General features: G+C 41.4%; 1 protein-coding gene across 2 annotated transcripts in view; it reads right to left on the reverse strand.

The window, feature by feature from the left end:
• DCUN1D4 (DCN1, defective in cullin neddylation 1, domain containing 4) overlaps nt 1-25273 on the reverse strand; it is a 93213-nt gene that overhangs the window by 33522 nt on the left and 34418 nt on the right. For both annotated transcript variants that reach the window (XM_006872664.1, XM_006872665.1), the window contains exon 5: nt 12897-12967. In XM_006872664.1, coding sequence (XP_006872726.1) covers nt 12897-12967 — 71 coding nt within the window. The remainder of the gene's footprint in view (nt 1-12896; nt 12968-25273) is intronic.

The following is a 25273-nucleotide window of genomic DNA, read 5'->3' on the forward strand; positions in this document are numbered from 1 at the left end:
GATCACATGATAGAATTTTGCAAGACCAATGACTTTAATGCACAAGCTGTTGTTGTTGTTTTTTATTGGTGTGAAAGGGGTGTTTTTATTTGGGGGGGAATGTATTCAAAAGCACTCATAAATATACAATTTAAACAGCCAAAGGGTACACTGTGCAAGCCTGCCTCCTGGATGCTAGTACTCAGCCTTTTTCTTTCCATAAGGCAAAAGCTGTTTTAAAACAACATAAAAGACAACTATGCACATGGACCTCACCAGACAGAATACACAGAAATTAAACTGACTGTGGAAAGAGATGGTGGAAAAGCCTCTACATCATCAGCCAAAACAAGGCCAGGGGCAGACTGTGGCAGAGACTATCAATTATTCATCTTTAAGTACAGGCTGAAGTTGTAGAAAATTAAAGTTAAGTCCACAAAAGCCAAAATATGACCTTGCACATATCCCATATGAATTTAGAGATCATCTGAAGAACAAATATGATGCATTAACACTAAAGACTGGAAAACAGAAAAGTTGTAGACTGACATCAAGAACATCATACAGAAGACAGCAAAAGCTTAGTAAGAAGACAAGAAAGAAGGAAAAGACCAAAATGGATGTCAGAAGAGTTCTGAAACTTGCTCTCCAGCATAGAGAGCCTAAAGCAAATGGAAGAAGTGAGAAGGTACAACAGAAAATTTCAAAGGTCAGCTTGAGGAGACAAAGTCAAATATTATAATGAAATGCTCAAAGACCTGGAGATAGAAAACCAAAAGGGAAGAACACGCTCAGCATTCCTCAAGCTGAGGAAACTGAAGAAAAACTTCAAGTCTCAATTTGGACTATTAAAGGATTCCATGGCGTGATGCTGCTGGTTAAGGTACTAGACTGCAAGGTCGCTTTGAACCGCAAGGTCAGTGGTTTAAGCTCACCAGCTGCTCCTTGGACACCCTATTGTTGTTAAGTGCCATTGAGTCAGTTCTGACCCATAGCGACCCTGTACAGGGCTTCCGAGGGTGTAAATCTTTACGGGAGTAGAAAGCCTGATCTTTCTTCTGCGGAGCAGCTGGTAGTTTCGAACCGCTGACCTTAAGGTTCGCAGCCCGATTCGTAACCACTACACTACCGGAGCTCTGGACACCCTATAGAGGGTTGCTATGTATGAATCGGAACAGACTCGACAGCACTTAACAACAACAATGGACAAAATATTGACTGATACAGAAAGCATCAAAAGAAAATGGAAGGGAACGGGCAAAAGGGGGGAAATAATGTTAAGATGCTTGGCTGTCTTTTGAATCTTGGCTTCCCTGGCACACCATTACAAAATAGACACTTGAAGGGGAGAGAAAGAAATAGCCAGAAACATCAACATAGAAAGCTTGTAAGTCCATCTTCTGCCTATAACTGATTGGAATACCTAAAATGGGGCTACAACGTGCCCAGAGAAGGAGGCTTCCTGTGGAGCCTCTGCATTACATAAGACCATAGATGGAATCCTGAACAGCAGACAGAATTTTCAGAGGTGGGAAATTTGCACGTGAAAGGACAAGCAGACCAGCCTGGAGTGGCTAGAAAAACAGAAGATACTTCTTGAAAGAAAGACCGACAGGAAAAATACAAAACAGTAACGGTAGTCCGACTGATTACTACAAGAACAAGCAAGTTGCTCACCCAGGAGACATTAAGGCAAGTGGTCGGGTCCTCTCAGGGTAAACCCCCTTCCAAGACTAAGACTCAATAGGAATACACGAGCAGACATGTGCTCTAATTGGTGACCACATTTATCACCGATAAGAGGAAGTGAGGGAAAAACAGCAATGAAGCTGCAAGCTTCAATAGATTCCTGTGAACCTGGGTGGAAACCTGGTTGGCCAGCAGTGTGGCAAGACATGGGGACTCCTGGGCCTAGAGTCAGTGACATAGATAGCCACAGAAGACTAGAGTGGAGAGTGAAGCATGCAGCTGATAAGAAGAGAGGGCATATGCACAAGAACACCCACACTTGCAGATAATACCCACTTGACCTGGCTTCAATGACTAGATTATCAGAGTTCAACTAGAAGAAGAAAGAAAAGGGAAAAAAGAGTAATCTCAACAGAGAGAACAAATCTTTACAGCCAGGATCATTCCCATTCCCTCCATAAACAGAGTAAGCAGGGATGGGCAACTTGGACATTGGCTACCCAAAATGGGGGGAGGGGTGTTACAAAGGCAAGAAGTGACTGGCTTACAAGCTTTCAAGAGGGAGCCTAGATCCAGAGGGTGCAGAGGAAGGTAGAATCTCTACTGAGTAGTATCTAATCTGTCTAGGAGGGGCTGATGAAAGGAGATGGGGATAGGTCTTTTGTGGCACAATAGTGAATAATTGCTCTCAGGACTGACTGTGAGGGTTGGAAATGTAAAGGTAGACATATTGTAGCAAAAGGAGGGGAGTGATTGACTTTGCAGTCCAGAAGTGGAGGTCCCTGGGACCATCACGGAAGAAGAGCAGAGCGCAGGACCCTACCCAGAGAAACAGTGACACCAGAGATGGAGGCAGAGACGAAGACATGGAGAGATGGAGTGGCTGGGAACTCTAGACCTAGAGAGGGAGAGGGGCTGTGTGCTGATGACTGGATGGGCAGGCTTGCAGGGTATACCCTTTGGTTGCTTGTTGATGCATGAGGGTATTGCAACCATGGCAATGAAACAATATACAATAGGATGAATGTAAAACTAATGTTTTCATGTAAACTATCACATAAGTCACAATAAACCATTTGAAAAAAACAAAAAAAGAAAATGGAAGGAATACACAGAGTCACTGTACCAAAAAGAAATGGTCACTATGGGTCAGAACTGACTTGACGGCACTTAACAATTTTAAGTAAGAACTAACTAGGGTCAGAGAAAAAGAGGGAGACCCCCAACGAGATGGATCGGCCAGGGGGCATCACTGATGGACCCAAGTGTGGCAGCGGTGGTGAGGTTGACCCAGGACCGGACATTGTTTTGTTCTGCTGTGCATGGGGTCGCTATGAGTCGGTTCCGACTCGATGGCACCTGACAACAACAACAACAACTATAGATAATTGCTTTTTATTTTTACTAGAAGCATACCATCAAATCGTTTTCTTCCATATATACAGCTAGCAATTCCCCCTTGTTAATAATACTATTTAAATCATCTCATGAGCTATTAATAGTTTTTATCCAGAATGTGTCTGAAATGCAGCGTTGAATAACTTAGCCCACCACATCCTCACATACAGTCTACACTGATTTATGGAGATAAAGATCCTCCTTGGGAAAAAACAAACAAATGAAAACTGCAGAGACCACTGAGGTTGCTACATATACAAGCAGGTCTGGAACAGGGAAGGCTCAACTAAAGGCAAACTTCAAGAGGGATGGAAGGGCTCCTCGGAAGGGAATTTATTCCAAAGGAAAACAAGGTTCCAATACAGAGCAGTAGGGTTGGGGGCTGCACAAGCAGTGATACTTTAACCTTTTCCACCCCGGGTCCCTGGAGACTATTGTCAGCAGCAGCCTAGGTTTCAGAACACGGCAGCAGTGGAAGCATGACATTTACACCCGGCAGAGGAGAACAGTAGTGAATAGAAGGCACTTGGAGTTTGGAATCCCACACTCTATATCTGAAACCGAGAAATTTGGCTAAAACCAGCCTTTTGACTTTTCTAGAAGTTCATTAAAATTTCTGTGTTTTGCTGTTCTTACCTATGGTGCTGCAGAATAAGCACTGAATGGCAATCTGCAAGGTCGGTGGCTCAAACCCACCAGCCACTCCTCAGAAACCCTATACATGGTCGCTGTGAGTCCAAATAGACTTGACGGCACTTAACAGCAACATCCGTAAAACAAGGGCAAAAACATCACTCTCAGAGTGACAAGAATAAATGAAACTAATGAAAATGCATTAAGTAGAAGCTAAGTTGATAGTTGTTACAGTTGTGTTAAAAGCTATTTTAATGCGTTCTAGGTGCTATGGGTTAATGTGCTGGACTGCAAAGTCGGTTTGAACTGCAAGCTCAGCGGTTCAAGCTCACCAGCTGCTCTATGGAAATCCTCAACAAGGTCACTATGGGTCAGAAGTGACTCAAGGGCACTTAGCAACAATAGTAGATCTGAAGGAATTCAGAGAGAAAAATATTGGGGAGAAACTGCAGATATCAGAAGACAAAGAATTAGGACAACTCTGATTTATGCCACTTTCTACCTAGCTGCTTTAGAAAAAAAAAGATGGCACAGAAAAACTGCAGGTGAGTTGCAATAAATGCCTGAGGTGTGAAGACAAAATTACTTTCAAAAGGCACATCCAGCCTCAAGCTGTCCCTAGCCCATAACAGGGACAGGCTGAAACCACCCATGATTGGGAGAGAGGAGGATACATTCTCTCACAATTACCTCAAAAAAATCTAAGATAAGGTGCGAAGCCAAAGTTAACTACAGAAAGTGCTAGAAAGGTAAGGAAGGAAATGACCACTGGCATTGGTGGAAAGGGCCTTCCTAAGACGACTCTGCCACTCTGCGGGGCTACACAGTCACTCACGCATAAGGGACACTCAGGTTCTAGTGGGGCATTAAACATACATTCATTCTATTGGGGCTCATATTCACTTAATGTACCAAAAAAAGGAAATGGGAGGAGAGCAGGAAATGTTTCAGTATTACAGTTGGCCTGAGACTAGCATATTCTACATTTGGCAGTTAATTTTGGCTTTTTAACACAGGACCTTAGATTTCTTCTCAATTGCTAAAACTGTTCAAACCATCGGTATTGTTCAACTTTGTCAGATGATGGTGATGAAAGGAACTGGAATACAAAGCATAAAATAATGAGGCAATTCATCATTAAGAAATCATTTTAGATGATTTAATGAGCCTTCTAGAGCCAAGATACAGAAATCCTAAACCAAAGTATTGAGAAGTCCAGGTCTGTCCTCCTCCTATTGGTTTACCAACAAGGTAGTGAGTATACAGACCAGAAATCTCCACCTGTGCCTAATTTTTAAGTGGAGCATGAATGGACAGCTTTTATCTTGAAGTGAATTTTATTATGTTTTCCCAATTTGGAAATTAACATCAGTGAAAATCGACTCAACTTCTAGGACTTTTCTACAAATATCAATTAAATTAGTGCATGCTAATTGTTGTTTTTTTGTTTTTTAAAGCCACTAGGTTTCTTTTTTAAAAACCTAAATTACTAGGACTGACCAGTAAACCAGTTTTTCTACATATTGTGCGCACCATCACAAAATAAGATTGTTAAAATAGGTTAAGAATGGTGATTTTACAGGACAAAGGGCTGCAAAGCAGAATTTCCCACACATGTTACATGTTCTTCAAACTAGTCACACATCAATGGATTTTCTTCATGCCATAACTCAGCTCAGTTTGTCTTGGAATTCTGACTGCTGAATATCCACTTACTCATAAATGGAAATGTGAATGAATTCAAAATTTCTAATGCAACCTATGTAGGTAAGTTTCCTTAAAATATATTTATACTCACTTGTCTACTAGAAAGGTTAAAGAGTCCAAAGAGAATAAGCAAGATGGTGGATCAGGTAAAAGTGCAGTGAGGATCTCAGTCAGCAACAACATAGAATACCAGACCAAGCAGGCTCAGGGGATGGTGCCAGAAATCTGAACCACATATCGAGGAATATTTAGAAGTCTGGAAGGCTTACAGCTAGGGAAATTTATAGCAAAAGCAAGAAACCCATTGCTTTCTAATTCAAGACACTCAGCTGCTCCCAGATCCACCATCTTGGGTGAGACCAAACAGAGAAAGGATCAGAGCAACCACAGACTGAAAAGGAAATAGGCCGAAAATTGAATCCTGAGTTATGTCACAACAACCAACAGTGGCATCTTGAAATTTCTCAGGAAGAAGAGTGAAAAGGGAAGCCCATCTCCAGATTACATCTGCCTGGAGGCAATCAGAAAGCATAAACAATACCAAAATACACACCCATCTAAGTATTAAGGCCACAGATAACTCCTGAATATGCCCAAAAAACAGAAACAGATGACCATATCAGCACATGTCCAGAAACGAGATAAAGTGACTGAGGCAAATGAGCTGGAAGTAGACTTACACTCTATACTGGAAGGAGGGCAGGCTTTGGAAATGCCTGACAAGGAATTCAGAAAAATAATTATAAAATGTATCAAAACACTATACAATGGAGTTGAAAAAAATAAGGAAGAAGTCAGGAAAGCACTATAGGAACAAGCAAATAAGATAGATACAGCACTGGAAACAATTCAAAACCTACAGAAAGAGGTCCAAACAATTAATAATAGAATATCAGAAATGGAAAATACACTGAAAGGACAAAGGAGTAGAATTGAAGAGATACAAGAACTAGTGAACTAGAAGATAAATCAACATTACTAAGATAGAAGAGCAAACACAAAAAAGGATTTAAAAAATCTGAAGAAGGCCTAAGATTCATGTAGGACAACATGAAGAGGAATAACTTAAGAATTATCGGCATTCCGGAACAGGAAGAATCACACAAGTCCACAGGGGAGATAGCTGAAGAAACGCTGGAAGAAAATTTCCCTAACATCCTGAAAAGCAAAAAGATAAGCATTCAAGAAGCTCAACGAACCCCAAGTAAAATAGATCCTAAAAGAAACTCACCAACAAATATAATCATAATCATCAAGCTCTCCAAAATCAGAGATAAGGAAAGAATCCTGAAAGCAGCTAGGGGAAAAAGAAGTGTAACATACAAAGGCAAGCAAATCAGACTAAGCTCAGATCTCTCAACAGAAACCATGCAGGTAAGAAGGAAATGGGGAGACATATATAAAATCCTGAAAGAAGGAAAAACAAAACAAAAAACTGCCAATCAAGAATCCTCTACCCAGAAAAGCTGTCAATCAAATACAAAGGCATAATCAAAACATTGCAGGATAAACAGAAGCTAAGGGATTTTGCCAAAGCCAAACCTGCTATGAAAAACATCCTAAAGGGATATTGGTGGACTGAGAACCAACAAGAATAGACAATAACCAGAGATTGACGCACGTGGCAACATTACCCTGAACACAATAGACAAGTGGAAGAGTCAAGAACAGAATAAAATTATAGGAACAGATGATCTAGGAGATCAGTCTATGACCAAAACAATTACAATGTGAAATAAGGTAAACACAGAGGAACAGAGATCCAGGTGATGAAAGGGTCAGATATATTACAGAATAAAATAGTAGACTGTCATAAATGGAGGGAGGAGTTAATGGAAGATAAGGTAACCACAACAGTGGGGTTGGGGTGGGGGATTTAGTTCCGCTGTTGGGGAGAGCAATACAAAAAGGAGGAGAAGGGCAATTCAAGAAGGAAGAAGTGGAATAACAAAATAGATAGGCGAACACTGAGACAGGTTTGCATGGCCTATGTGGGGCAGAGGTAAATAGTGATACATGCTCAACCTTGGAACAAAAGGGCACTGGGATATAGGGATCTAGGCATAATTTGAAGAGGGGAAATAATACTAAAATGCTTGACTGTCTTATGAATATTGTTTTGCCTTGCCTATTACTGTAAAATAGACACTTGAGTGGGATAGAAAGGAATGTCAGGAAACGTGTAGACCCATCTTCAGCCTATAACTGACTGGAATATCTAAAAGGGGTTCTAGAACTTGCCCAGTGAAATAGCCCTCTTGCAAAGCCTTTGCAGAATATAGGACCTTAGGTGGAATCCTGAGTCCTATCCAGAACCTTTAGAGGTGGGACATTCTCACTAGCAAAGACGAGCAGACCAGCCTGGAACAGCTAGAGCGACAGAAGATACATCTTCAAAGAAAGATCAGGAAAAACCCCAAACAAAAATGTCAGCATGACTGGCTACTACCAGAAAAAGCAAGATGTTTGCCAGGAAGCCATCTAGGCAAGCAATCAAGTTCCTTCAGTACAAACTCCCTTCTAAGACTGAAATTCAAAGAGAACACAGGAACAGGCATGTAAGCTTGCTGGTGACCACACTGGTCTACTGGTGAGTGGAAGAGGGGGAAAGGCAGCTATGAAGAAATGGGCTGAGTTCAACCATAGTCCATTGATTCCCATTGACCTGGAGATGAGAGAGAGAAGAGGAAGGGCTGGTTGGTCCACAGTGTGGTGAGACCTAGGGACATCTGAGTCCATGGACTCAGCCACAGAGGGCTAGAGTTGAGAGTGAAGCATCCAGCAGATATGAAGTGAGGGGAGATGCACAAGAACACCCAAACTTGCGGACAGTATCCATTTGACCTAGACTCAATGCCTTGATAATCAGAACTTGACTAGAGGTAGATTACAAAAAAAAAAAAAAAATTTTCTTTGATAAAGGAAACAAGGGTAAATTGCTACAATTTGATGAACCTGACTTAATACTCATGGAGGTAGTAACTCTAAATACCAACAGAGAGGGAAGGAGTCTTCACATCAAGGATCAATGCTATCTCCTCTGTACACAGAGTAGATAAGGACAGGCAACTTAAGACATTGACTACCTAAAATGACAGGGCAATAAAGGCACGAAGTGACTGCCTTACAGGGTTTCAAGAGGGAGTTTAGTTTAAGAGTGCATGTCTGTGCATGGGGGAGCGAAAGAGTCCCCACTGAATAGTTCTCATCTTGTCTAGATGGATCTGGTGAAAATAGATGGGGATAAGATTCATATGATTCAATAGTGAATAATTGTTATCATGACAAATTGCGACTGTCACAATTGTAAAGGTAGAAATTTTGTAACAAAAACAGGGGAGTGGTTAATCTTACAGTTCAGAAACAGAGCACCCTAGGACCATCAAGGGAGAAGAGCACAAGCAGAATGCAGTACCTTATCCAGATAAACAGCAATGCCAGAGGTGGAGGCAGAGATGGGGACATGGAGAGGGGGAGTGGCAGAGGACTCTAGATTCATGGGAAGAGAGGGACTAAGAGCTGGTGGCCAGGAGGCAGACTTGCAGAATGTGCCCTTTAAGAGGTGTAAATTATTGTATACACCTGAGTGTTTTTTGTTTGTTTAAAAAAAACCTAAAGTGAATAGAGAAAAATACTGTTGACTGATGGTACATGGAGGGGATTATAATCATTGTAATGAAACAAGGTTATGATTTGTTGAATGTAAAACTGATGGTCTGCCCTGTAAACATTCACTCAATCCACAATAAAAACCTTGAAAAAAAAATTCCATATCAAAACTTGTTAATTAAAAAAAAAAGGGGGGGAGTGCTGAGTGCAAGAACTTATACATAAAAGCATGCCGGACATATGGTTAAACAGCCAAAGCAGATTTTCACAATTGGAAATAGTCTTAACACAACATAGATCTTTTCTTAAATGAGCAAATAAAGAAGCTAACTACTTAAGGATTTTGCTGTTATCTTAATAAATGAAAATAGACTTAAATTTTATGAGCCTGCTTAAATTTCATCAGCTATGTAAGTTGCAGATGAGGTGGGGAATGCACAGACTTTTAAGATGCTTACTCACCAGTGTAGACAAGGCTTTAAAACAGTTATATTTCACTGCTTGGTTTTCAAATGTTAATGTCTCTGGAACCGGGATTCATCCACATTGATGGCAGAATATAGTCTATTTAGCAACATTATTCTTTTTTAGTGATGATATAAAAATTGCCTCTCTTGGTACGGTTTAGGAATTGAAATACAGCAATAAATACATGGAATAATCTCTTGATTGAATCTTTTAGTCTTCAATGTCATGGCGCATTTTAAGACATCCTAACGGACTCCTGGTGTGGCACTGTAGGATCAGCACTGGACTGTGAACCGCAAGGTCAGCAGCTCAAACCCACCAGCTGCTCCTCAGAAACTCTATCAGGGTCGCTATGAGCCAGAACCAACTCAATGGCACTTAGAAAACAATTCTACAATAAGAGTTTAAAATGTCTCATAACTATCAACAAAAAAAAAACTATCAATAGCCACATTTTACTGAATTCTGAGAAACTATGAAGAGCTGGGTCCTATTTCTTTATCAGTTAGAATCAACATCAGCACTCCCCTGGCCCTTACAGGCTTTAAGATTAAATGCTCTGAGATTAACTTCTCACTTGGCTTAACTTCTCTCACACCTGTCTTCTGACTTTTTTTGCCCAACCACCAGGTAACTTCAGGCCCACTCCTCCGACCAAGTGCTCACTACTGCCTTCTTGGTAGAACCTCTGGGATTACCTGTCATCTCCAACTTACTCTCACTCCTCTGATTAGACTGTCCAGGAAACACTTTGCTAAGCTTGGCTCAAATGTAGCAATGATTGTGAGGTTGGCCCAGGACTGGGCACTGTTTTGTTCTGTTGTGCATAGGGTTGCTATGACACCTAGCAAAGGTTGGCCAGGACCCCATTGAAGACGGTCTTTCCTTTTGTCTAGGAATAGTCTAGTGTACCCTTTCACCATAATTATTCAATCTGCATGCTAAGAAAATACTCTGAGAAGCTGGATTACAAAAAGAACGCAATATCAGGATTGGAGGAAGACTCATTTCAGCTGGTGATATGCAGATGATACAGCCTTGCTTGCTGATAGTGAAGTGGACTTGAAATACTTACTGATCAAGATTAAAGAGCACAGCCTTAGGTGTAGATTGCAACTCAATGTAAAGGAAATGGAAATGCTCACAACACGCTTTCACTGATAGACAAGTGGTGGCTATGTCTGAGGTGCACTAACCAGAAATCAAACCTGGGTCTCCCACCTTTGAGCTGTGCAGTCTAAGGACATCATCATGCAGAATACTACTGAACCAGCTGTCCCTAAATCTTTTGGCCAAGTTGAAGAATTCATTTAGATAACGAAAAGAGATCACATTTTTTTTTTTTTAAGTGTAATCTTAGTTAAACCACTGTATTTTGTGAGCCCTGGTGTGGCACTGTAGGATAAGCACTCGACTACAAGGTCGGTTTGAACCATAAAATTGGTGGTTCAAACTCACCAGCCACTCTTGTTATGAGTCATAATCAACGAGATATTCTAACACTTAACAACAACAAACAATATGTATCTATGACAATAGTCCATGTAATGACTTAGAAAAGATTCCAATGACTTGGATTAGTCTTTGTAGAAAATCTAAAGTGTACAAGGGGAGGGAACAAAGGTCCAGAAACGATAGGAATAAAATGAATTCAAAGACAGTAGTGTTAAGTTCCAATTTCTAGTTTTCTTTAAAAGTCTAACATATGTGTGTCTTTATCAGATGACTTGGAAACCATCTGAATGAAGGGGACAGCTGAGCTCTTGAACTCTTTTCCATATCACAAATTCACTTGGGACTCAGAACATACTTGCTAAATTAGAGGATAACGTAATATTAAATCACAGTTAATAAGTCAGAAACTTGTATGAACATAATTTTTTACCTTAGTGTAAGAGAGACCACACATGAATGGAAAAACACATTCAACAATTAACAAGATGCTAAAAATTCAGCAAAAACAATCAAGCTACATAGAATAACCTCCAGTTGTTTTCTGTTTTTTAAGTAAATACTTAGAGCTACACAAGAAAAGCAATCAATTTCAAAGCTAAAGTCAAATGGGAGCAAAAGAGCTGTGAAAAATTCTCGATAATTACAACTCAAAGTCTTTGTGAGTAATTATCCACAGTCCTGGACCAACTCTGCACTGGGCAGAATCAACTACCGAGGGAAACAAAGGCATACGGGGCACAGTGACTCGGTCCTCCAGTTGCTCTATCACTGTAGGTATATAAGCCCACAACACTTACAGAACAACGTCTAATTTAGTTACTTTATCCAGCACCATTTGTTTTCTTTTCCTAATAGATTCAAGAAATTAAACGAGAAAAATGACTTTAGTTACACCTTTCCAAGCACAAGACAAGAATTTGCTTGGAAACAGAATTATAATTGGAATGCATTTTTTAGACTATCTCATAAATGAACACCCCAGTACTTCTTCATGATTGCTGTGTCAATAGAGAGAGAGAGGAAGGTCTTTCCCTACAGTTACAGCTCTGAATTGGTCTCTCATACTTCGGACATATTATCAGGAGGGACCAGTCCTTGCAGAAGGATGGAATGCTTAGAAAAGTGGAGGGTCAGTGAAAAAGGAGAAGCCCTCAACAAGATGGACCAGCACAGTGGCAGCAACAATGGGCTCAAACATAACAAAACTTGTGAGGATGATGCAGGGCTGGGCAGTGTTGTTCCGTGGTGCATACGGTGGCTATGAGTCAGAGCCAACTCAACAGCACCTTACAAGAACAAGGGACTGAGGGCTGTTGTTGCTGTTAGGTGCTGCTGAGTCAAGCGCAACTCACAACAACTTGGTGCACACTGTTGTGATTCATAAAGCTTTGATAGCAAATTTTCAGAAGGAGATTGCCAGGTCTTTCTTCCTAGATCCATTTTCATCTGGAAGCTCTGCTGAACCATGTTTGGCATCCCAGCACCTCCAAGATGCCAAGTCCACAGATATTAAAAGAAGACAAGGACAGTCTCCCAGCATAGACAGAGAAAGGAAAGCCTTCCCCCAAAGCCAGAGCTCTGAATTTGGACTTCTAGCCTCCTCGATTGAGAAAACAAATTTGTTTGCTAAGTCATCCATAGCAGCACTAGCTAACCTAGAGTATATAACTAAGAGTTCACTAGCTTGAAATGACAGCTTTTAATACTTGGTTAGTCTACTGTTCTTAAGTCAATTCCAACTCATAGCAATGCTGCATAGGGTTTTTGAAGCTGTAAATCTTAACAGGAGTAGAAAGCTTCATCTTTCTTCCAGGAGCCACTGTTGAGTTTGAATGGTCAACTTTGTGTCTAGCAGTCTAGTGCTATGCCTATAGCACAACCAGGGCTCCCTGGTTATAAGATAAAAATCAGGTATTCACTGTTGATGCTTAAGCAAAATTGTTTTAAGTCAGACTTACATTTTCTGGTTCCACACCAATGTCTTCACAAAATTTCTCCATGCCTTCAGGACCTACAACATCATCAGTACCTGTGAATGAAATGTAACAATTTCACATCAATGAAATTCAACTGTTGAGATAATTTAAAAAACCATATCTCTTATTTTTTAAAATCTTCATGAGGTAAAATATATATATAACACAATATTTGCTATTTTAATCATTCAAGCATACAATTCAGCGGCATCGGTTATATTCACAATGTTGTGCAAGCATCACCACTATTTCTGAAACTATTTCATTTATCATTCCAAACAGAACTCTGCACCCATTAAATAACAACTTCCCATTCCTCTCCCCACTCTGCCCTGTCCTCCTACTCTCCCCCATCCAGTGCTGGTAATCATCTAATCTACTTTCTGTTTCTATGAAAGATACAAGGGCGAATTAAAAATTATTGCTGTTAAACCCCATCCAGAATCTTCTGAGGTGGGAAATTTCCACTTGAAAGGACAAGCAGACCAGCCTGGAGCAGCTAGAAGAACAGAAGATACTTCTTGGATGAAACACCAGCAGGAAAAATCAAAAACAATAACAGCAGTCTGAATGACTACTACAAGAACAAGGAAGCTGTTTGTTCGGGAGCTATCAAGGCAAGTGGTTGGGTCCCCTCAGCACAAACCGTCTTCCAAGACTAAGACTCAAGGGGAATACACGAGCAGGCATGTGGTCTGCCTGGTGACCACGCTGGTCACCGATAAGGGGAAGTGGGTAAAAAACAGCAATGAAGCTGCGAGCTAAGTATGACCACATTCAATAGACTCCTGTGAACCTGGGTTGAGACCTGGTTGGCCAGCAGTATGGCAAGACCTGGGGACTCCTGGACCCAGAGAAAGTGACATGGCCACAGAGGACTAAACCGGAGAGTGAAGCATCCAGCTGATATGAAGTGAGGGGAGATGCACAAGAACACCCATACTTGCAGATAGTACCCACTTGACCTGGCTTCCCTGGCTGGATGATCAGAACTTGACTAGCAGAAGAAAGAAGACCAAAAAAAGAGTAATCCGCTACAATCTGATGAACCTGACCTATACTTATGGATGTAGTAGCTCAAAGAAGGAACAAATCTTTACAGCGAGGATCATTCCCATCCCCTAGGTAAACAGTGTTGACAGGGATGGGCAATTTAGACATTGGCTACCCAAAATGGGAAGGCTACAAAGGGCAGAAGTGACTGGCTTGCAATCTTTCAAGAGGATGGGGCTGATGAAAAGAGATGGGGATAAGACTGTTGTGGAACAATAGTGAATCAATGCTATCAGGACTGACTGTGAGGGTCGGAAATGTAAAGGTAGATGTTTTGTAACAAAAGGAGGGAAGTGGTTGATTTTGCAGTCCAGGAGCAGAGGTCCCTGGGACCATCGAGGGACCAGAGAAGCAGTAGTGCCAGAGATAGAGACAGAGACAATGATGGGGAGAGAAAGAGCGGCTGGGGACTCTGGCTGGACTCAGGGAGTGAGAGGGGTTGTGTGCTGACGGCTTGTGGGGTGTACCCTTTGGTTTTCTCATAATGCATAGAGGGGATTGTAATCATTGCAATGAAACAGAATATGATAGGATGAATGTAAAGCTGGTGTTCTCCCATGTAACTACCATATAATTCACAATAAAAACTTAAAAAAATATATACTGCTGCAAAATCAGAGACCTCTTTATCAAATGAAAAAAAAAAAAATTTTAATGTGAAGCTAATGTTTCTTGCCACATATTCCATCTAGGACCATACACTTCTGAAGGTTGTGTTTCCATCTACCCTCCCCTGAAGAAATCTGCACTCTTCCACTAGACAATATCGAACTGGCAATTCTGGCATCCTTGAGGGGCTGAAACTGTGTTTCTTTTAATGTTTTTAAGTGTTCTGAGTTTGGAGAACAAAAGGAAGTTTAAAGGGGCAAGATTCGAGCTGTAGAGTGGATGGGGTAAGGTTTTCCAGAGAAATTCTCATAGGAGAGCGCCCTTCCCACCCTGAGAGAATGAGCAGGTGCATTGTTATAAAGGAAAACCCCTCCATGGTACACCTTTCCTGGCCTTTTTCTCACCAATGCAGTTTTTCATTTTCTTAAAATTTCTTCCTAATAAGCCCCTGTGATTGCCCTGTGTCCTTCAAATAGAGAAAACGCATCAAGATTATCCCTTTGGAATCCCAAAAAACAGTCACCATAATCTTCTGAAATGACTTCTCTGGACCAGTAGATCCCCTTGGAAGTCACTGTTTTGATGGAACCGTGTTTTGGAAGGTTCCCTAGTGAGACAAAGACAGGTGCATTACAGAGAACTTGACTGTAGCCATCCACTGATTACAGAGATATGCTTATATATTTTTTGCTTGGAATAAACCCATGCATATATGAACTAAAACCACAGAAACAATACTTTTTTTAAAATTTACTTCCTATATTCAAACAACGGACTCCTGGTGTTGGCGCAACAGCATCAGCATTGGACTGTGAACAAGATATGTGGTTCAAAGCTCCCAGCTGCTCCTTGGAAACCCTATACAAGATGGCTACAAGCACTCAACAACATATTCATACAATATGAATATTTTGTGTCTGGCATAACATTTTCAAGATTCATCCATGATGTAACATTTCTCTTTATGGCCAAGTAATACTCGCATATTGTTTGTCAAGTGCTGTCAAGTCAGTACCATAGTCATAAATAACAACAAACGCATACACCTATTGTTAAGTATCACAGAATTAGTTCCGACTCATAGCTAGCCAGTATAGGGTTTTCAAGGATTTGCTGACGGGTTTGAAATCATCACCTTTGCCAGTTAGCAGCCCAGGGCTTATCCAACAATGCCACACCAGGACCCCATACAGATAAACCGGCTATTATGCAATGAACATTGGCGTACAGGATTTGTATGAATCTCTGTTTTCAATGTTTTGTGTATATACCTAAGAGTGTACTTGTTGGTCATATGGTAATTTTATGTTTAACATTTGAACAACTGCCAAACTGTTTTTCAGTGAGGCTACACCATTTTTCATCCCCATCAGCAATGTGCTGGAGTTCACATTTCTCCACAGGCTTTCCTTAACACTTGGTATTTTCCTGTTTTCCCAGTAATAGCTATCCAAGTGGGTGTGGAGTGGTATCTTACTATGGGGCTTTGCATTTTCCTAAAAAATAATGATTTGGTATGGCATTGTAGGATAAGCACTGGACTACAAACTGTAGTCGGCAGTTCAAATCCACAAGCCACTCCTAGTAAACCCCATACAGCATACTGTAACAACAAAAACAACAAAATTTCATGACGTTGACCATCTTTTCATGTGCTTAGCAGTTATTTTTATGTCTTCTTTGGAGAAATCTCTATTCAAGTCCTTTGTAAAGATCTTAACTCCTTTCTGAAGGAAAAATAAAATCAATATTCCAAGCATAAACTGAAAAACATTCAGTTATAGCTTTAAAGGTTTCTTTTTGGCTCATTTAAATCAATATACAGATATGTCCTTCAACCTCTGGCCATGTGATTCATCTTATCATTTATATTCAAAAATAGGCTGCCTAAATTCAATTCCTGCTTTTTAAAGTGGATTAAAGCACTACTCTTCTTTTAGTAATAACCTCAATACATACAGTAATTAATTTTTGGAAGCCTAGTTAGCAAAGAACCACATATTATTCTTTATAAAATTAATTGGAAGGAACACAAATGCTCCTTTTACACAGAAAGAAACAAATAAACATGTAGTCTTTTTGCCCTTGATAAATGCAATAATAAACCCTGTGTCTTCCTCCTCAAGCTGTAGCTCTATTTCTTCCTGAAAGAAGTGTCCGCAAGTTCAGTCTTGATCTTCCATTTAGTCTTTCCCCATTGCAGTGTGCGTCATTCCCATCTCGCCACTGAAACTCTTCTTGCCAAAGTCATCACTAACCTTGAAACTGTCAAGTCTAATCAACTGTTCAGTCCTTATTCTATATGACCTATGCGGGGCTATCTGAAGAAATTCTTTCCTCACAAAAAATATTCCCCACCCGCCCCCATGGCTTCTGAATGCACTCGCTCTCATCTGGGTTTCCTATCTCTGCTCTTTCTGGGTTCCTTTGCTTCTTCAAACTCCTTAAATTTAATGTGCAGAGTTCCATCTTTAATCCTCTCCTATGCCGTTCTCTGCTATTCATAGAGTTTTCAGTGACTAGCGATTCAGAAGTAGTTTGGCACTCTTATTTCCTAGTCTGTCTTTGTTTGGAAGCTCATCTGAAACCTGTCCACCATGGGTGACCCTGACGGTTATTTAAAATACCGGTGGCATAGCCCTCAGAATCACAGCAATTCAAACCACCACAGCACGACAGACGAGTGGCGGTTGTGTGGTCGCTGTTAAACACGAATCTCCTTGCGCTACGGCCCTTAAGTCCGGCTCAAAGGTGGGATTTCCGTCCTCGGATGGCGCGTCAGTCAAGAGATCAGACGACGTATTGCATTGGGCAAATCTGCTGCACAGGAACTTTTGAAAGTACTGAAGAACAGAGATGTCAGCTTGAGGACTAAGGTGCGCCTGACCCAGGCCATGGTATTTTAAATAACCTCATATGGATGCGAAAGCTGGACAGTGAATAAGGAAGATCGTAGAATTGATGCCTTTGAGCTATGGTGTTGGTGGAGAATACTGAAAGTGCCTGGGACTGCCAAAAGAAACAATAGATCTGTTTTGGAATAAGTGCAACCAGAGTGCTCCTTGAAGGCCAAGATGGCTAAGCTTCCTCTCTCCTACTTTGGACACATTGTCCGGAGAGAACAGTCGCTGGAGAAGGATGTCATGCTGGGTAAGGTGGAGGGTCAGAGAAAAAGAGAAAGACCCCCACGAGATGGATCAGCCAGGTGGCATCATTGATGGCGTCAAGTGTGGCAGTGGTAGTGAGGTTGGCCCAGGATCGGACATTGTTTCATTCTGCTGTGCATGGGGTTGCTCTGAGTCAGTTCCGACTCGATGGCACCTGACAACATGCTGTTCTATATACTCTCCCTAGGATATTTCAACCACATTCAAACTTTCAGACACGACCCAGATCTCCTTCTAGTCCTTATTTTCCCCCTTACTTTTGGCCCATTTGCACATCAACTACTTGGTTATCCCACCATACATCTCCTGTTCAATAGTTATAACTGAACTTACCTTCTGTCCCAAACACACTTCCGTATTTCACATGCTCAAGCTCCATCTCACAAAAACTGAGCCAATCACTCCCCATGCTTAGTCTGCTTATCACTCCTGTAGTCTCACCTGGTGGCAACACCACAAATACAAGCCTGGGGGTCATTCTGGATCTTCCCTTCTCCAGCAATCTCGATACCTAATCAATTATCAAGTGTACTGTCAATTTTATCTTTTTAAATATTTCAAATCTACCCTGGGGTCCCAGTGTGACACTGCAGTTTAGTCGGTAGTTCAAGCTTACCAGCTGCTCCTTGAAAACCCTATATAGGGTCGCTGTGGGTCGGAACCGACTTGACGACACTTAAAAAGTCTATACTGTACTGCTGTAGTTTAAGCTTTATTTTCTCTCACTTAGATTACCATGACAATCTACTAAAAACATCCCTAATCCCAGAGCCTTGTCCTTCTCCTCCACAATCCATCCTGTTCCTATCCAACCTAAAGTTCCTATCAGACACACATCTCCTGCAACTTAACATCATCCTTCATCGGCTCCCTTTGGCCTGAATTGTGGCATATAAAATAGGATTATTTATGGCCTGGTGCTTTGGCTCCTCTTCAGCCTCTTCTCTTTCTACTCTCAAAGTAAATTTCTGGTAAATCAATGAATCAACAATATCTGCTGAAATACCTACTTGACTATGGTTTTGCTCCACATATGCACCTTAGACAAACCCTATACTATACCGCTCTGTGGCCTCAGTCCATCACCTTCTCATTCCCTTCGCATCCTCTCCCATGTCTGAGCCGGTTAATTCATTCAACCTTTAAGACTGAAACCAGACAGCAAGTCCTCCCAGTTTCCCAGGCCTCCCTGCAGAGGGTGCGACAGCCATCCTTTCTCTGCAGCCCCCACTCAATGCTAGGAATGACCTTCTCACACTCAGCACACTGCCTTAAACTTTCCTCTAAGCTACTAAGTGGAAGAGACATTTTCTTCCTATAACTTCAGCATCCCATCTGGCACATGGTAGTCATTCAATAAAGGTTGAATGAATGAATGAATGAATGAATGAATGGCAGAATACAGGAATCACTTTACAATCCTCCACAGCATCTAGACTCAGCAAACAGTCAAGTCCTATAGAACTTCTATTAATATGACCTCACTTCCATTCACATGAAGTTTATTGGACGTATCACATAACAGTAGTTGCCAATGGTAAACAGATAAATAAAATATGGCCTCTGCCTTCCATAAGCTTATGGTGTCAGAAAGGGAGATAATGCACACAAACGATAACAGCACAATCAAAGTATGCATAATGTAGCTGACTTCAACAAAGGATGAACATCAAAACAACTACAGAGTTTGTTACACCTTGTCTTGCCATCTCTGCTTGGAATCCTGGTATGGTGTTGTAGGATCAGCATTGCACTGTGAACCACAAATTTGGCAGTTCAAACCCACCATCTACTCCTCAGAAATAGGGTCACAATGCATCTGAACCCACTCGACGACAATTAACAACATCCACTGCCATCTGATTCTGACTCACAGCAAGCATATATAGGTTTCCAAGACTGTAAATCTTTATGGGGGCATATTATCAGAAGAGACCTGTCCCTGGAGAAGGACATCATGGTTGGTAGAATGGAAGGTCAGTGAAAAAGTGGGAGACCCCCAATAAGATGGATTGGCACAGTGGCAACAGCAATGGGCTCAAACGTAACAGCAATTGAGAGAAGGGTTCAGGACTGGACAGTGTTTTGTTCTGTTGTGCATAGGGTCGTTATGGGTTGGAACCAACTTGACAGCACCTAACAACACCACCAACAGCAATATTTTTGTTCTCATGGACATATTTTAAAGTTCTTCAACTTCAGCAAAAACTTATATATAAGCAATTGATGGTCTATTCCACAGTCCGCCCAGGCCTTGTTTTGGCGATGACAGTGAGCTTCTCTATCATTTCTTCCAACAGATGCAGTCAATTTGATTCCTATGTATTCCATCTGGGAAGGTCTGCATGTATAGTCACCAATGTTTATGTTGTTGAAGAGATATTTGCAATGAATAAGCCATTGGTCTTGCAAAATGCTATCATGCTAACTAACTCCAGTGTCGTTTTGATCACCAAGGCCATATTTTCCAACCATCAATCCCTCCTGTCTGATTTCAACTTTTGCATTCCAATCACTAAAAATTATCAAAGCACCTTGATTGCATGTTTGATCAACTTCAGACTGAAGTTTAAGTTGTTGTTGTTGTTGTTACGTACCATCGAGTCACTTCCGAAATCATTGTGACCCTGTGTACAACAGAACAAAACAATGCCTGGGCTTGTGCGCCATACTCACAATCATTGCTGGGTTTGACCCCATCGTTGCTGCCACTGTATCAATCAGTCTCGTTGGGAGTCTTCCTCTATTTTGCTGACACTCCATTTTATCAAGCATGATGTCCTTCTCCAGGGACTGTTCCCTCCTGATAACATGTCCGATGCATTACAGAATTATTCAATTTCTTCACTCTTGGTCTTGATGGTTGGTGCATAAATCTGAATGCTAGCTGTCCTCCTAGCACATTGTATATCAAGATAGATCTTGAAATGCTCTTTTTGACAATAAGTGTGACACCATTCCTCTTCATTCTGTCATTCCTGGCATAGTAAAGCATATGATTATGTGATTCCAAATGGCCAATACCAGCCATTTCAGTTCACTAATGCCTAGGATATTCATCTTTAGGCATTTCGTTTTTGACAACTTTCAATTTTCTTAGATTCATACTTGGTACATTCCACGTTCCAACTATTCATGGATGTCTGCAGCTGTTGCTTCACATTTTGAGTTGTGCACCACCAGGAAATGAAGATCTCGAAAGCCTGTCTCCATTCATGTCATAAAGGTCAACTCTACTTTGTTGAGGTAGCTCTTCCTCAGTCATTACTTTGGGTGCCTGAAAGGCTCATCTTCTGGCAGCATACCAGATAATGTTTTGCTGCTATTCATAAAGTTTTCAGGGGCAAATCCCTCAGAAGTGGATCACCTAGGCCATCTTCCTAGTCTTCGAGTTCTGGTGTGGCACTGTAGGGTAAGCTCTGGACTGTTAACCACACAGTCGGTGGTGCAAATCCCTCAGCCGCTCCTCAGATACGGAAATTCTGATAAGTGAAACGGGAATATCCACCTATTCCTATTTCGCTAAGAGGTTTTGTTTGTTTTTAAAATCAGGAACAGATTCCTTTTTATTATCTACTGACTGACAGGATTCATACTGAGATGGCTGCATAGAACTGAAGCAAAAAGTTTATACTCAGGAAAAAAAAAAAAAAAACAAACAGATTCTGCACTTCGATTTAATAAGGCTCTTTCTCTGCAACCTATTACGTGAGTCTACCTGAGCCTGCCCTACACCAAACCACCGACCTCCATGACTAGGGTGTTCTCTAACTTGCTCTCCTCCCCCTTGCACCCGCCAACCTGGCTGTTGCCTCCACTTTCTTGCAATATTCTTTACAAAGATTATGCTTCTCAGTGTGTTTGTCTGTTTGCCATGCCTCATTAGAAAGGAACTCTGAGCATAGTGACTCTTGCATCTACGTTCCAGAGCCTGGCATCTAACGACTCTTCATAGAGGTTCGCTGAAGTACAATTTGCAGTGGTAATGCTAAGTTAGCCATGTTGGCCTTTCTGCCAAATTGCATGAGGTAGTGTTATTATGGAGTCCTGGCGTGGCAGTGCAGGTTAATGCGTTGGACTGCAAGGTAGAGTTGAACCATAAGGTCAGTGGCTCAAGCTCACCAGCCACTCCTAGGAAACCCTATACAGGGTGGTTATGAGTTGGAACTGACTCGACTGCACTTAATCACAGTGTTATTATATTATTTATGTATACAAATGAAGTCCTGCTGTGACACTGTAGTATAAGCACTAGATTGCTAATCACAAGATCAGCAGTTCAAATCCACCAGCTGCTCCTCAGAAATCCTACAAAGGGTTGCTATGAGTTGGGACAAACTCAATGACACTTAACAACAACAGGTATATAAACACTCGTGTGTTTTAAGGGGTCCTGCTGTGGCGCTGTAGTTATTGATAAACACTGTACCACAAGGTCAGTTTGAACCACAAAGTCAGCAGCTCAGATTCACCAGTCACTCCTCAAAAACCGTACAAAAGGCTGCTTCGGGACTGATTCAACGGCAGTTAAAAACAACGACTTTTAAAGGAACAATGACTTTCAATGGCATAGCTCTACCCAAAGTAATATTTTATCCTGAAAGGAGACAAGCACAGGCATACCTCAAAGATATTGTGGGTTTGGGTCCAGACCACTGCAATAAAGCAAGTATCATAATACATCAAGTCACATCCTTTCTTTGGCTTCTGGTGCATATAAGAGTTGTCTTTGCACAATACTGTAGTCTACTACTACATGACAGCATTATAAAAAGTTTGAGACTTGTGAGAACTGCCAAAGTGTGACAAAAGAGACGCAATGAGCACATGATGTGGGGTAAACGGTGCCAAAAGACTTGCCTGATGCACGGTTGACACAAACCTTCAATTTGTAAAAACTGCAAGACAGCAAAGCACACTAAGACAAGGCATGCCTGTGGAGCTTCCGTATAAGCATCGCATCAAAGGTAGACTTAACCCTGCCACCGAGCACAATGCTTCCTTTTGTCTTATTAGCTTTTCCAAGCACATACTGAGACCCAGTTATAATCACATTGGTTGTTGACATTCTGGTTGTATATACACTAAATTTATTGACTCGCCTATAGAATTTAGGTAAAAACCTTTGTTAAGCATGATAACAAATGTACCATTTCTAACTGCAAGGTCAGTTGTTCAAACACGCCAACCACTCCTCAAAAGCTGCTGAGTCAGAACCGACTCAAAAGCACTTAACAACAACAACAACACAAACTGTTAGCTACGAAAGTCCAAGCTCAGTTGTTTTGTTACTGTTGTTAAGTGCCATTGAGTCAGTTCTGACTCATAGCGGCCCTGGATGGGTTTCCAAGGAGCAGCAGTTTGAACCACCAATCTTGAGGGTTAACGTATAGTGCTGATCCTACAGCGCCACACCAGGACTCACCAAACTCAGTACATCCCCCATAATCAGCCAAAGAAAATACTTTCTCTTCAAGCCCATTGTTTTCGTTTTTATTACAAATGTATTACACAAAAAGTTTGGTTTTATATATTCAAATACAAATATATACAGACATCTGTGTGTATATTCTAAACTGTGCACTGAGAAAGCTGCAAAAGAGAGCTGTGCTTGACTGGTCTGACAGAAGCTAGGGTCTGAAGAAAATAGTTTTGCCAAACAAAACAGAACTAACTATAGCTAAAATAATAAGCTATGGAATACCCAGGGTGACAAAGCACTGGAGTTACAGTTGAAAACACAGATACAGTGACTACATGCCTCCTTACACAGAGATCCCTAACTGACTATGCTTAGCCCTTTCCTAGTGGCCCAAAACCTTTCCACAAAAGTCACCGTAAGTACATGGTACCACATCACTGAGGCAAACGGACCCCAGTATTGTCTTCTTTGCTGGTCTTGTAACAACTGTTCCTTCCCTATCAGACCATTTTCTCACCCTCCACAACTGCCCAAACCTGACTGACTCTGGCACTTGTTCCTGATCTCTAATCTCAGTTTGGGAAACCAAACCAAAACCCTGTTACAGAACTGAATCCAAAATAAAGAGAAGAGACCTGACCTATGGATGTGGCCCCTATTTGGCAGAATTCCTTTTTCTTAAATACATTTCAGAAAGCAGAAGCCATCAGATAAAGTATTTCTATAAAACTGCTTATTTTAATGCTAATGAAAATGGAATTCTATGTTCAGGTGGAAGTTTGAACAACAAATCTGACCTTTGTTCTTTCTGAATCATAGAGGACGAACATGCCAAAGGGAATCAATGATAACCACAGAGAACAGAAGGGAAAGCCTCTGACGGAGGGAGTTTTATTAAATCTGGGAGCCAGAAACTGAATGGACAGGGAGGGATTTAAAAAAAAAAAAAAGGTGAGAGGTTGCATTCTAGAATGTGCTAAGCAGAAAACTGCAAAGGAGAACTGTGGTTAGCTGGTTAGACAGAGGCTAGGGAAGCGCAGAGCGTGGTGTGAACAGTGTAAACTCTAGAAAGAACAAAATAAAGGCCCATGTATCTCAAACACCACCACCACCAGGCTCTCCTCTCCCATCATTCCATTCCAGACTAAAGTGCGGGCAGTCAGTGTGCACACTGACTGAAGACTAGCTGTCTCTCTCCTAAGGTGGAGGGACACACTACAGCTGCTAAGTGAGTGCTACAGCCTTTCTCGTTCAAGGCTTTAGGGGACCTGTGGACTCACAGCTGGTCTCGTGGACGCATCCTATCACACCACCTGTCAATCGCCCTGCTTCTTCTCACCATTAATTTCTCCTGACTTATACTGATCTACAAGGTTTTCTGTTTTGTTTTTAGTCCAAATAAAAACTTTATTGAGAATCAAAGTCAAATCCTTTACAGAACATAGAAATATGTAACATCTTAGCCCTTCCCTTCCCAATAAGTGACAATATAACACTGGGGAGGGCTTACTGATATCCCAAACAAGCTTGCTTCTCTCTATGGGAGACAAACAGCTCTTCCTGAGCTCAACAATACTAAGAATACAGAAATGGGGTGCCCTGACCTGCTCAGGGGAAGCAGAATGGAATCAGATCCAGTATCAGTAATAAAAAACTCCAGATGAGCCAAAGGAACAGACAAATAAATATATGTTCCCGCTTCACATTTGGTATTTCAAAATCAGGTAGTGGGAGGTAAGGCTTTACAAGATTAGACACAATTAACCAGAAGATGTGAGTGCAGAGTGTGCCTCTCAATCCAGTTACTTGGTGGTGGTGGTGGTGGTGGTGGTGATGTGCCGTGGAGTTGGTTCCAACTCATAGCAGCACTATATAGCGTTTCTAAATCTTTACGGGGAAAAGAAAGCCTCATCTTTCTCTCGTGGAACAGCTGGTAGTTTCAAACTGCTGGCCTTGAGGTTAGCAGTCCGATTCGTAACCACTACTGATTAATAACCATTACTCTTGTTGTTGTTGTTAAGTGCCGTCGAGTCGGTTCCGACCCATAGCGACCCTGTACAGGGTTTCCAAGGGCGTAAATCCTTACGGGAGTAGAAAGCCTCATCTTT

Source organism: Chrysochloris asiatica, unplaced genomic scaffold (genome assembly GCF_000296735.1).
Source record: "Chrysochloris asiatica unplaced genomic scaffold, ChrAsi1.0 scaffold00209, whole genome shotgun sequence".
Lineage (NCBI taxonomy): Eukaryota > Metazoa > Chordata > Mammalia > Afrosoricida > Chrysochloridae > Chrysochloris > Chrysochloris asiatica.